This window comes from Polypterus senegalus, chromosome 12 (genome assembly GCF_016835505.1).
Source record: "Polypterus senegalus isolate Bchr_013 chromosome 12, ASM1683550v1, whole genome shotgun sequence".
NCBI classification, from domain to species: Eukaryota; Metazoa; Chordata; class Cladistia; order Polypteriformes; family Polypteridae; genus Polypterus; species Polypterus senegalus.
This window is the reverse complement of record NC_053165.1, coordinates 68,295,788-68,309,805: the sequence shown is the minus strand read 5'-3', so window position 1 is coordinate 68,309,805 and position 14,018 is coordinate 68,295,788. Positions and strand designations below refer to the sequence as shown.

The following is a 14,018-nucleotide window of genomic DNA, read 5'->3' as shown; positions in this document are numbered from 1 at the left end:
GCTCATCAAATATTATGTAATGTCACCTGTGTGAGATTCCATCCAACTAGGAAAAAATGTAGACGTTAATATATTAAGATAGCATGTCTAACTGTTTAAGATCTGCTGCTTTGACAAAGTTATGTGTACATCTGTGTGTTAAGGATGGTTGTGGTCTTCGTGTGATTATCATTGGCAAGGGGTATAAGGAGATGGGTCAGGCAAGTTACCCAAAATTCAGTTTCTTTGAGGATTTGAAAATAAAAGGACAGGCATATCAGTATGCATAAATGAGTCCTGGTAGAAACTACAATAAAACAATTTTTACAAGATAAACTCAGCAAGTGATATGGAAGGTGAATGAGAGATATTAGTGAGGAAAAATAAAAACTAAATTGTGACATTGTAGCCCATCCACTATTTGTTTTTACTTGGTTAGTGTTTTTATTTCATATAAACTTGTTTTCATTTTTGTCTGAATACGACTTGCCAAAGATGCACATCATAGAGTCCCTTGTGACTTACAATCCATGTCCCATCCATGCAAGGAACACAGGCCCTGACTGAGAGTCAAACTTAATTGTGCATGTTTGGCTGGCCATGGAATAGCAGGGTTATTTTAGTCTAATATTTACCTGTCTATAGTACATTAATAGTACATTTTATTATCTTGTAAATTTTAATTTGTAAATTTTTTTTTGTGTTTATTGTTATTCTATGAGTAATTATATTTTATATTGTTTTATGTTATTTATGGATTTATTAGATGATTGTTTTTTGTAACTTGCTTTCTTTATGTTATGCTTAAAGGGTCAGACCCCTGTTGTTGTTAGGCACTTTAATTTTTTGGATTTTAACTTCCTTGAGGTTATTGTGAGTTCCTTTTTGATTTAATTTTTTATAAACTTTGCAAACATGGCTTTGTTTGCTTCCTGGTTAATCCTTTTTGGGGAGCTATCTTGATTCTTCTCTTTTGTTCTTGTGTTTAAAATTATTGTATCATCAATTCCTTAAATATATTACAGAAAATGTTGTTTTGTTATTGTAGGCCAGAGGCTTCATGTTTCCCGTCTCCTTCATGACAAGTTTGGTCCATTTTGATGAGTGCAGACCATGAAATCTGTTTCTTGACTTTGGGGCCAGGTTTTACTTCTAGGCCTCTTAGCTTGAAGAAAAGTCTTGTTTTGAGCTTTCAGAGTCATAAATTGTAACATTTTTTTAAACAACTGTGACATTTAAACAAGACATTCAAAAGGGTGTAGTATTTTTGCAGTGCAGTTGTTACTAGTATGCTGTATCAGTGTGTGAGAAAAGGATTTCTTGGTCTTTATTGGGAGGAGTGCTGAGAAAGTTCTTTGTTCCCTGGAATTTCCATCATAAAAGGGTGAAGGTCCTAGTTAAACACTGATTGGTTTATTGTACCAAAAAAAATTATTGCCATGACCTGACGATAGAGAACTGCACAACCACTGGACCCCATACTCCTTAACTGGTACTGCAGCATTCATTATGACAAATTTCTATGGAAATTTGGATTTTTCTAGAAAAACTGATATGTATTGTATATTAAATGATTATTTCATTCATGCTAATTCTAAAACAATTAATCTGCAACATGATCGTTGTTGTTGCTGCTGTTGTAGCTTTGATGCAGTACTGTAAACAACTACCTTTCCATGACACATTTTCTAATAATCATACCTGGTATTTCATGGAACTGATACTCCCAGGTGGACATACTTGGTTTTGCTGGATCTGGGTGGCATATGCACAATTCTTGATGTTTGTTCAGATTTCCTATTTGTTTGCTAACAATAGGAAAGATATACTGAAGGAAAGGTCTTACCAAAGTTAAGAGATGATTTGGACAGTGGCCATTGGACCTAGCATTGCCTTAATTTAGTTTTTTCATTGGGCTGGCCTTTCCTATAGTGCGAAGTTAATCTAGGAATAACACCCAACACAAAAAAACATTTAAGCGTAAATGGACTAGACTAAGGTGATGTAATGGATCCAGATTCAATCCCAGCTGGGGCATATTTTGTCAGGATGTTCCCCCAGTGTTTAAATGGTTAACATCCCCCGAGATCTGGCTGCAAGACTGTAAGCTTATCGGTTCTGTGTTAGTGTGAACTGTGATGGAGTCCTGATTAATGAGAGATGCTGCTGGGATATGTCACAGCTTCACAACACACTGTACTAGTAGAAAAAGTCACAGCATTTCAAGAGTTGTTTATTTTTGATTGCTTTTATAAATATATTTACATTTTTACAATATACACAGTATGAAAATTAAAATAGTTTAATGACAAGGTAGATGGATGATTTCAAGTATGTCATTTTTTACTTCAGAGACGTCAACTGCACAGTTTATAACAATCCGACATGTACTAGTAAAAATTAAAATTGAAAAGCAAAACGAACAGATTTATTACACTAGGAAATTTGGCATGCAGGCATGCCCAACTATTAGCTGTTTGAAATGGACATTGTTTTTTATTCGTCCAACTCTCTGCCCATCCACACACAGGTTTTGTCAGTATCACTTGATAAGGAACGAGGAGTACCCCGCAAAATCACTGATTCAAACAGGACCACTGCTTGTTGTCAGAGGGTCAACATCACTTCAAGTTCTACATTATTTGAGTGACCTGGTTGCTGAAAATTGGCAAGTCACTTTACTTGGTTTGAGTTTGGAATGTTGATGTTTGAGGACCTGGTCAAATTGTACCTAGCTAATAGCAAATTTGATCATTTCAGTAAGGTGTTTTTTTCGGAACAGAACTACAAGTCAGGAATGCATGAACAGGGTAAAAACGTACAATTTAAAACAAAGTGAGACATTTCTAAATAAACTTACCATTATGCCACCAACTGAGCCAGACTGCAATCATCAAGTACTGGTGATTAAAGGGGGGCAGCCACAGCTTTGTTTTATTTCATATTTACTGGTAACTCTGTATGTCCATTTTTAGTTGCAGTGTGGATAAAACTAAAGGCATAAGGGTGACCACAAATAAAAAAGTCCTTAGTTAAATATGTACAGTTATAAAATTTATAGCTGCTCTCTGTTATCTTTGGAATTTCCACTTTGTGCTGATTGACTGACCCACTTTTCATCCTCACGTTCCAGTAATCTGAAGTCACTGGTTGGTCTCTCACTGTCTAATGATACTGAAGTAAATGTTGTAAATTTAACTCTCTTCCTTTTTGTGGTAGGAGAGTTTATGGAGTCATTTTTAGTCTTTAGTGTAAGCGAGCCAGTGGGGTGAAGTGTTGGGCCATTTTCATTTTCTAGTGCCTCACTTATTAGATTAGCACCATTTTCCAGGCCCAAACCAATATCAATAATTGTGGTCTTATGCTTATTGTGCAAGGGTGGGCTGCCTGCCATGTTCATGACCAGCTCAGCATCTGTCCCCAGCCACACCCAGTCATGTAGGTGACTCAGGTTTTCTTGTCCTTGTAATGAGGTTTGCTTATGTCTATATTTCAGCACATATGATGCACAATTCAGAAGAAACACTAGAATTGCCAGGCAGAAAACGCCTAATAAAGCATACATCCCAATCTCCAGATCACTTAGAAACCGAGGTGTTTGGGCAAGGTCATTTTCTTCCAAAGCACCATTTTTTTTAGGCAGGTCTAGTTGCGATGGAAAGTTTGTGTAGTCTATAAGATTAACGGGATCCTGAGGAGAACTGCCAGAAAGACTTCCGCCAACCAGATCCCTGCTGACTGTTTTGACTGTTGTTGTCACTTTTCTAATGACACTTTCTTCTCGGTCTAAAATGGTACTCCCATAGAAAAGAACATCTGCTCCTGTCTGGCTTTGCCCATTTATCTTCTGTTTTTGGTCAGTATTGACATTCTCCAACTCCTCTCCATCACTGCCATAATCTATACTACCAGTGATTTTGGTTTTCTTTTCTTCCTGATGAAACTTGACCTTAAGGCTTCCATTTCCAACAGCTAAAACACTCTTTCTTTTGGATTTTTGGCATACCTCACAGATGACCATTTCCACCTTCAACAGTACTCCCTGTCCCTCACCCTCTGCCATTATGAAAGGTATCTTGAGTTGAGGATCATTTCGAACAGAGATCACTTCTTCATCCAGTGAAGCCACAGACAGCAGGTAATAATTTGGATCATATATATCCAAAGGAGTCATGGAACCATCATTGAACTGGATCCAGGCACTCAGCATTGCCTCCTGAAGATTCAATGAAAAATCTAATTATTAAGGTTTGTGAAAAATAAAAATATATGTAAAGCAGGCTTGTTTCTAGAAAACAAAGTTTGAATATTTCTTCAACATAAAAACACAAGAGTGCATTTTTAGAATTAACACCATTCATACTTTTAAGTAATTTTTGCTTTAAATTTTCTCAGCTGTCTACCTAGTGGTATTTCTGCTTTAAGGGCCAGCCTTTAGATATTGAGCAAAATAATTAATAAGCTTCACTCAGTTATTTTTAATTTTTTCTAATTTTCTATTATAACAATGTAAATTTTGTATGTGAAATTGCCATTGTGCTGACCAATTGCTCATGGTGTTAGGTCAGTCATCCCAGTGTGTACATGTGCAGTCTGAGCTTTTAAGTTTGAAGGACATCTGTTTTTATTCCCCATTTACACTTTGGGTTTATTGTAGTAATGGCTATGCAGTGTAAGCCCATGAACAAGTATCAAAAGTCCATTTCCATTTGTTCCCTTACATCTTTCAACAATAAAGTAGGAAAAAAAAAACAAAAGCAGATCAGGATCAGGAATGCTGATTAGAATGGGCCAGTTACAGTGCACAATCTGAAAAAGCCATCATGGAATGCCTATATGTGTGCTTCTTCCATTTCTTAGAATAGAAGCCAACAGCATGATGTCTTAATGTGTAAACAGGTTTGTTTGAAAATCATTTTTTCAATTGTTAATTTGTTCAATTGCTGGCCTCATGTGGCTGGTTGCAGCCCCACTGTCGTGTGTTTAAGTTGTGCAGTATGTGTAGTCTGCGTGTTCTAACCATATTATTGTATCATGTTCTGTTTCACCTCAAAGCCATTCGATTCTAAATCTGAGGTGTTGCTTCTTCAAATAATGTCTGTTCATTGCCTATGTATTTTCTTGGGCAGTAACTGGTTGCAAGGCCTTCAGTTTACTTAACCTTTAAATCTCTTTGGCTGTATTTCGTCAGATGATGACAATGTCAGTGGGCATCCCAATGTTTGATTGATTTTCTGTGGTGCATATGGTATGTGGATTTGCACGTCTCACTAGTCATTCACACAGGAAGAATAATTATTATTGGTCATGCTAAAAACAAAACGGTCCTCATCAACTAAATGATGGAGCAATAATGTAAGAGTTTACACATGTTAGACTGCAGGAACCTAGATTTTACCTCTGGTGAGTATCACACATACACATCACTGATTATAAGAATTACAACAGCATATCACTAGATGTTACAGTCAAACTCTAGAACTCAGTGTTTAGTCTAAAAAAATGTTATTTTTATGAATTATGTTGAAACTGAATAATACTAATTTTAAAATTAAAATATGAACTTCTGAGTAATTGTTAACTGGGGTCATTTTATAACCTGGCTAAAAAGAAAAATAAAAAATTACCTTTCTAGATTTAGTTATGAGAAAGTAGTTTCTTGACTTGCTAATTTTTGGAATAAATTCAATTTGCATATTAAAGGAAACCATACATTGTTTTCGTTATGACTTCACATCTAGAACAAACATTTGTACAAAAAATAGCTTATAAGAAGGTTTATTATAGTTATTAATAACTCTATACAGTATATATATCAAGGGAGACCATTTGGAAAGGTGGAATGATGAAGGGTCTCGGACGCTCAGTTCCAGCTTGTGGAATTTTCAAGTTTTTTCATTTTAACTCTCTCCATAATTTCAGTATTTAACCAAACTAATAAAGTCATACTTAACCTGCATCATTAAGTCTATGCTTCTACCATTCAAATGTGCAAAAATAAATAAGTAAAAAGTAAGCAAATATGACTTATTTTATGGAAGCAAACTGTGCTGTAATTCACCTTGTTGTACAGCTCTTGGAAACCTGCTGAAAAGCTTCAAACGTGACAGTTCATGAAGCAGAACATGGAACATTTTTAAGTATGAGCTTCAACGTCTTTAAGGTGATTGCGGTTGTGGGTATGCTTTATCTCACAGCATGAAAGCTGGCAGGACGAAAGATTAGTTGGCAAATGACATGACTGTATAGCCATAATTACTGTTCTATGACAGAATGAAGCTTGTGGGTATATTTAGATTAGATTCGCATGGCAAAAATGCTCTAACCTTTTAAATCAAGTGAACAAAAGAGAGAGAGATTGCTTAGAAAAGCAAAACCAATTACATTTTAGAAATAAATATTATACACATTGTGACAGGATGCCAGATATCTCCAGTGGCCTGGGGCAAAATGACAGAGGGCCGCTATGTAAATTCACCCACCCAGTTTTAAGATTTTAAGGTATTGTATTTTGGCATTAACTACTGGGCTCAATGCTCAAGGTACTGCGCCAAATCTTTTTTTATTGGCACTGTTTAATGTCTGTGTTGGTGTTATTCTGCCCATGACAAGGTACTGTCTTGAGCCTGCTGAGGCCAGGATAGATTCTTGAGCAGATGGTGGAAGGATATTTACACTTTCACTGTGAAGAAATAACTTGTGTATATGAAATTTATAAGTCACTTATGTAAGAATGTACTACACAATACTAAACTGCAGCTGGTCCTTGTGACAGACCTCTCAAGCACCACACTGACTGTGACCCTCAGTACCTTTGACGTTAACCTTGGCTTCTTACTGAGTTCATTGATCACCCTTGCATTAGACAGAGGGTTTAAAGTGTTTTGATGGAGAACAAAGATAAAGATGACTGGCATTCTATGGTGACCAGTGTTGTCAACAGCATGCACTATCAAAAATGTCCATGAAAAAAATAAAAATCTCATATCACACAATTCACATATCCGTTATCCAATTGTTAAAATATTGTTAAATAAATGCTTCTGGAAAAATCAGTTATTGGCATAAAGAGAAAATGCAGTTTGTATTTAAATTCAGCTTTTGAACTGAAGATCCACCTCCCTTTTATTCATTGGTCAATAGTCCTATTCCCTTTCATTCATAGCTGAAATGTTCTTTTTTTAGTGCATATTTATTTTTCTGGAAGCACAATATTTGCATGTTTTGAGCTTACTTCTGCATAAGTGATACAGTATGTGGATTATGTGAAATTAGTATCACAAGATTTTTTTCATTGGCGTTTTTGATACTGTTTGGTGTGGGCCAGCATTGGTCACCATAGAGTACCAAAGACTTCAAAGAAAAGTGTGCATTAAAAGAACATAAAGTAAGTTTTAATAAGCTTTATTGCAGTTCTCCGTGGTTATCCTTGAGAAAGTTAAAGGTTAAATCTTTCATACAGTAAGACCGGAAAGCTCAGAAAAAAACTATCATTGGGTACAGGGTGAGTTATGCATAAAGCAGAAGTGATTGCATTGGATGAACAACAGTGTCTGCAGCTGTTTATTACAACCTGTCTCTCTCTTAGTATGAGGAAAATTCTTGTGTTTTGTTCATTCTTTGTTCAAGTAGACTATTAATTAGAATATCCTCTTTCTGTATTCAGAACTGACTTCAAAATGTAGCAATCATTGTGCATGTGACTGCTTTAAATAATAAATGTATTTTTTATTTCACATTTAAATCATTCAAAGAAACCTTTAGAAAGCCGATGGTCTTTTGGACTATACCTTGCTATTTCCATCTGTTTGTGTCCTTCAGTTTATGATTCCTACATATGTATTTATGTTTAAATTTTAGGCAACACCAGGAGAAAAAACAAGACATCTTGGTAAGTAAGAGACTCTTTTTAAATAATGTCTTTTAAATCAATGATATTTTGTTAATTCAAGCCAGCAGACACTACAGCTACTCAGAAGAAGGTTTAGTGATGGAATGTGAACCTACTCACCCCCTTCCCCTTAGTATTCCTGAGTAATTGGTAATGAAAAGAAACAGCCAGATAGACCTACCTTAATTCACTTATCTCCAGTACTAAACATATTAAATTTTAATTGTAGTATTTGTATGATTTTGTTTCTGGTACCAATGTAGTTGTGGCACTGGTCTGTAGTAAATGAGACCTTCCCTGTTGATTTCTGAACAACTTCATTTTGTAGCATTTTGTATTGGTTTTTTTCATCTACCTTAAGAAGATGTGTTGCAATGAAGGTTGCATTCTACTTAGAAGGCAGTTTTTTGAATGATGTAATGAATTTTCTAACTATTAACACAAAATCCGAAAATAGGAGCAGCCCTATTGTGTATTACCTGCTTAGGCCTATGAAAGAGTTCTTGCGTGGTTGTTGTGGCAAGTATAGCTCTGCTGCTTCCTGGGCTAAACTGCAAGGAGAGAGACAGCTCTGTGACCAGTTGAATCCCAAGCTCTGTGATCATCACCTTGTCATCGCGGACTGTTACTGTCTTTTCTGCCAGGATTGAGTCAGACAGTGGGGACAGAACCTACATGGATTAAAAAAAAAAGACCTAATTTGCCAGCGTAACAGTGAAATGAGAATAATCAATACATATCACTTTATAGGATTCGCTGGATGCTGGTTAGGAAGCTGAGCAAGCATGTTCTCTCTCTGTGCTCTTGGAATTTGGACTTAGTTTCAAATGGCTGAATAAACTTTAAAAACATGCTCAGAATGCCCACTGTTGGATAAAAGTAGAGAAACAAATTTCACAGACAAATTTATGAGATTAGGAATGGTCACAATACAACAGGAATTTTAAATAGTGTTTTTCATAGCAAATGTCAACTCAAGACAAGACACTCCTGACAACTAACTTCATTCACCAACCCAATGCTCCACAACTTTAAGCAATACATTGTACCTCTCACAAACACATCAAGGTTGAAAACAAGATATACAGGTAATGGGATTTAAATTACATCTGATAATTGCACCAAGAGAATTAAACGGAAAGATGATTAAAATACCATAACCTACAGCATCATTTGAATAAGCTATTAATCTATTCCACTTATATTGTTTCCTATTTACGCTGAACGGTGGAGAAATTATTATATGCTCTTGTCAAAATTGCAGCTGTCGGATTAGAGATAAACAGATGTGACAGTCTCTGACATACTAAGTGATTGTGTTAAGCAGCAACCACAACAGGGGCAATGCCCTGAGTCTGTCATTACACAAACTTCCATATTATGTCAGCAGGGTTTTAAATTTTGGAGGTGCTTGATTTACTAGTGGAAACAGTGTACCTTGCCACAACTGCAAGGCTCTTTTCCTCATATTTGAACAATTAGAAATAATTTGGCTTTCATTTGGAGGCTCACGCCACCTTTAGTGGACTGGTTGCATTATTTAAAATTGTTTATAATAATTCCTCAGTCGCTGACTTGCCCACAGATATACTTCAAAGATATTACAAAATCTACACTCACAGAACTGATATAAAGGCCACACATGTATTCAGTATTACTCTCTTTCCTTAATTTTTCATACATCTCAAGACTGTCTGGCATAACATGGATTTTGACAGATACAATTTGCCGGCAAAGTTTAACAAATATTCTCTTTATTGAAAGGGAAAACTCCAGCAGCTCCTTTACTGTATAATTGCTGTCATGCAGCACAAGAGGCAATGTAGCACACCAAATTCTTTAAATTAAATAAGCATTTTTTATATTATAAATACCTGAAGTGTTGTAACACCAAGCTCTCGACCTACTATCACTTTCCCATTCTGCAGCCTTGCTATCCGGGGGTCTTCTACTTTCATGAAGTACCTGACCATGTCAGTAATGTCCAATTGCCAGTCAGAGCCCAGGAAGTAAGCAAGTTGATCTCGTGGATCAGCTTGTTCAGCCACAAAGTGAGTAAGTACTCGCACTATAGCATGTTGATATTGTAGAGTGCATCCTCTTCCTCTTTTATCATCCTCCTCTTCATCATCACTGTCCCAGCTTGACCTTGCAGGTGAAAACAAAAGAAACTAAGTGAATTTGTTAAAAAAAAAGTGCCACTCTAAAACAGTGGCAAGAAAGAACCTTTAAATCTGTAAGTGGTGACAGCTTTAATATCAGGTTCTACTCTGCTGAGTAATTAGACAGAAACTAAAAAAAAAACCTTTACACAGAGAAATCACATTGTAGTGGTCAGCATAACTCAAGTAAAATGTTCTTGTGTTCCTCATGTTGCATAAACCGAGAGAGAGACAACTAAAAGATTCCAAGAGCTTGACTCGTGAGCTGACATCACAATTGAAATGATGAAACTGAACATCAAGAAACTATCTAGACCAGGGATGAGAAGATACCTGCTGCTGACAACTACTTGGGTTTTGGCATGACTTATGATTCTGGAACACTGTACAAAAAAGAGAAATGAAAATAATAACAACTTGCAAATTTTATTTCTAAAAATACTAAGAAAGAATTGACATGATTCCAATTACTATTAGAAGTAATGACTTTTAAGAATTTATTTAATAATAAATGGCAAATGACTTTTATGAAATTTTTTCATAATAAATGGCAAACATAGCTTACATAAGATTATAGATTGAACCAGATCAAGTAAAACATGTTACACCTTACACTTAACCACCTTAGTTAATTTAAATTAATGACAGAAAAGGAAATTTGTGAATTTTAGAATTTATCACTGAAATGAACCAAATCAAAGTAGTAGCTATACAGCCCATATTCAAAATAATTAATATATTTTTTACACAGACTCCCCCTGCTTCCTTTAAATTGGCATTTGTTTGACTTTTAAGAAATTTGTTTTATTTGAATGTCTAAGGAATTTAGATAGAAGTCTCCCTGCTTCCTGAAAATTGGGCATCATTTGACAATATTTAATTTAGGGCGGAGTGGTGGCTCTGAGGCTAGAGATCTGCACTGGCAATCGGAAAGTTGCCAGTTCGAATCCCATAAATGTCAAAAGGGACTCTGCTCTGATGGGCCCTTGAGTTAGGCCCTTAGCCTGCAATGGCTGAGCACTTTGAGTAGTAAGAAAAGCGCTATAAAAATGCAAAGATTTATTATTAAAAATTAATATTAAACTATTAAACAACTAGGTTTAAATGAAAGGCCAAGGAATTATAGACTAAATAAAAAGTGGACCTAACAGTTTATATAAAATTGTGTCTTCCCAACTCAGTTCTCACCTCATCCAAATATGAAAAATTTCAGTCAGTCTTAGTTCTTATTTACATCTCTGACACAGCATTAACTGGTGCTGTAGCTGAACAGACATTTTCTAATACTGTAAAAGATTTGTTGTTATAATTTTAGATAAACAGGAAGTACAGTATACTTGCACAGTAGATACACTTTTCTTAGGTGGTTTGTTTCATACATACTACAGTATTTTGGATTAATGCTGGTATTACTCTGTTGTTGTTTGCACTAGGATAAGGTGCTCCTTGAGGTTCAGTGCTGAGACCAGTGTGATTTTCCCACAATTTGTTGCCTTTCAGAATTATCATTCAAGAGCACAGCTTTCACTTGTATGGTGATGATAGTTTATCATTAAATCTGAATGATACTTGATATTGAATTAGGACATTAATTAATACCAATCATGAGATGATACACTGTGTGAGTGAAAATGGCATTTTCTTAAATTGAGAGTAATGAAATTTCTTGTAAAGATTAGCTACATAGCTATCAAAGATGGCCTCGAAGTTTGTTTGCCTGAATCAATCAGAAGATTAGGGATTATCTGTAAAAACATATTTAACCTTTATTAACCAGGCCAAATATGTCTTGTCTGACAGTAGCTATCCTTTGTTCTTAAACATTCAGTGTTGCCGTCACACGTCATACTTCTCAAGATTCTCAAGATTTAAGACTCTTATTTTTTAGGGCAATAAGTATTTCAAACTGTAAATTTTAAAAATTATAATATGTGTTTAAGTGGGAACTGAGCCCTGACAGACTTTTTGTTATTACAGCATACCATCAGAATTTACTATTTATTTACTTCTTAATCTCTGAGAATCATGTGTGTGTGTATTGGGATTATAAAAATGTTTATAAATTCTTGTTTTATTTTTATGTTATTGAGCCTGTGAAATGTTTGTGTTTTTGTATATCTCAGCTGCAAACAAATTTCTCTGACGGATAATAATGTCTACTCAAACTTTAGAATTGGGCTGCAGAATGAATGTGTCATGACCATCAACAGGTCCAATGTCAGACCCTTGTTACATTCGGCCAAAATCATCAGCATTGGCTTGTACCATACTACATTCAAACATGTTTGGAGGATTACATTTTCTCAGGAGTTTTGTTTGCTATCCTCCAGTGCCAGCTGGGCCACTATTTATTTATTCATATTTTAACATTTATATTATGAATGTTTAGGATCTTTAGAGGAATAATTTATTTAAAATAATCATTAGATATAATAATCATATATGTAGTTATTCTTATAAAGCACACTTCCAGTTATAATCTTCACACTCTATACAATCACTTCAAGTAGGGCATTATTAAAATGCACGTAGAAATGGCATACTGGCTAGCACTGTTGCTTCTACAACTCCTAGTTTTGAATCTCAGAATAGGTACTACCTACTGTATGTGGAGCTTTTTGACTTCATAAAAATGTAAGTTTAGAGCATCTGCAATTTCATTGTCTGTATTTTCTTCTTTACGATTCCTGATGCACTTCACCTCCACCTTGACTGTTCTTTTACTATCTCTTTGTGTCGTCGTTCACCTTATCTGCTATGTTTCTCTCTAACTGCCTTTTAGGCTCTCTAATATCCTTCTGAATGGTTGGCCTCATGTTCTCATGTGCCTTACAATTCCCATTGGAGTTACTAATCTTATATGCCTTATATACTGGTCTTTTTACCTTTGCAGCTTCTTTTTCAACTCTTTATTAAACCACTACGGAGTTGTTTTTTTTTTTAATTTTTTACTAAATCCAAATTTAGGTATGTACCTGTCCTGTATTGTATTTAAAACATTTTTAAACCTATTCCACTTTTCCTCAACTGTCTCCACACTTAAAAGCTTATCCCAGTCTATCCACCTTAGACATTGTTGCTTCTGCTCAAAATTTGCCCTACCAAGGTTAAACTTAACAGTTTTAGTCTTTGCATCTGCACTCTTACAAAATACTGAGAGCTCTATTATATTATGGTTACTTGACCCTAATGGTTGAGTCACCTCTGCACCCATAATTCTATTCTGATTATTAGAAAATACTAAATCCAGACATGTTTTCCCCCACTGGTTTTTTAGTATACTGTGTTAAAAATCAGTCACTAATTACTTCAAAAAACGTATGCTGTTGTGCTCCACTATTTGCAAGGTTATCCTAATTAATTTATGGGTAGTTAAAGTCCCCCATGACTATAACATTCCCCTGTATTGCCTTTTTTAATATCACTAAAAAGATGTGCGTTGAAGTTACTGTCTGCATTGGGCAGTCTATAACATACTCCTAAAATAAGGCCTCTTTCCCTAATGTTTTCCAGAAGAAGCCACATGGCCTAATTAAGGTTGGGCTCATCGTCCAACTGAACAATACTTGCATTTAAATTCTCTCTGGCATAAGTAGCAACCCTACCTCCTTTTCTGTTCCATTCTATCCTTCCTAAAAATGCGTGTCCCTTTATGTTATACTCATCTCCATCTGTTATAGCTATAATTTAATTACGCTCTGCTCTGCTACATACAACTCCAAATCATTTGTTTTATTTTTGATACTTCTGGCATTAAGGCAATCTTAATATTTTTAGGGTTTTACTCATTCTACTTTAAACATGCATTTAGAATTTACATTTACTATGCATTTTTATTTTGTTTGTTCCTTCATGTACAGTTCTAAACCTGGCCTGTCCTCAGCTCCCTGCCACCAACCACTGACCCCACGATTCCTTAGTTTAAACACTCTTAGACTCGAATAATTGTGTCTTGGACTGTTGGGGCTCTTCATGCCTGCCTATCA

The 14,018-nt window shown here is 35.4% G+C and overlaps 1 protein-coding gene across 1 annotated transcript in view; it reads right to left on the bottom strand.

Annotated features, from left to right (window-relative positions):
• Positions 1–2,270: 2,270 nt before the first annotated feature.
• LOC120541196 (transmembrane protein 132C-like) overlaps positions 2,271–14,018 on the bottom strand; it is a 158,859-nt gene continuing 147,111 nt past the window's right edge. The window contains exons 7-9 of the mRNA XM_039772613.1: positions 9,745–10,018; positions 8,350–8,541; positions 2,271–4,195 (exon numbers count right to left, since the gene is read on the bottom strand). Coding sequence (XP_039628547.1) covers positions 3,035–4,195; positions 8,350–8,541; positions 9,745–10,018 — 1,627 coding nt within the window. The 3' untranslated portion in view covers positions 2,271–3,034. The remainder of the gene's footprint in view (positions 4,196–8,349; positions 8,542–9,744; positions 10,019–14,018) is intronic.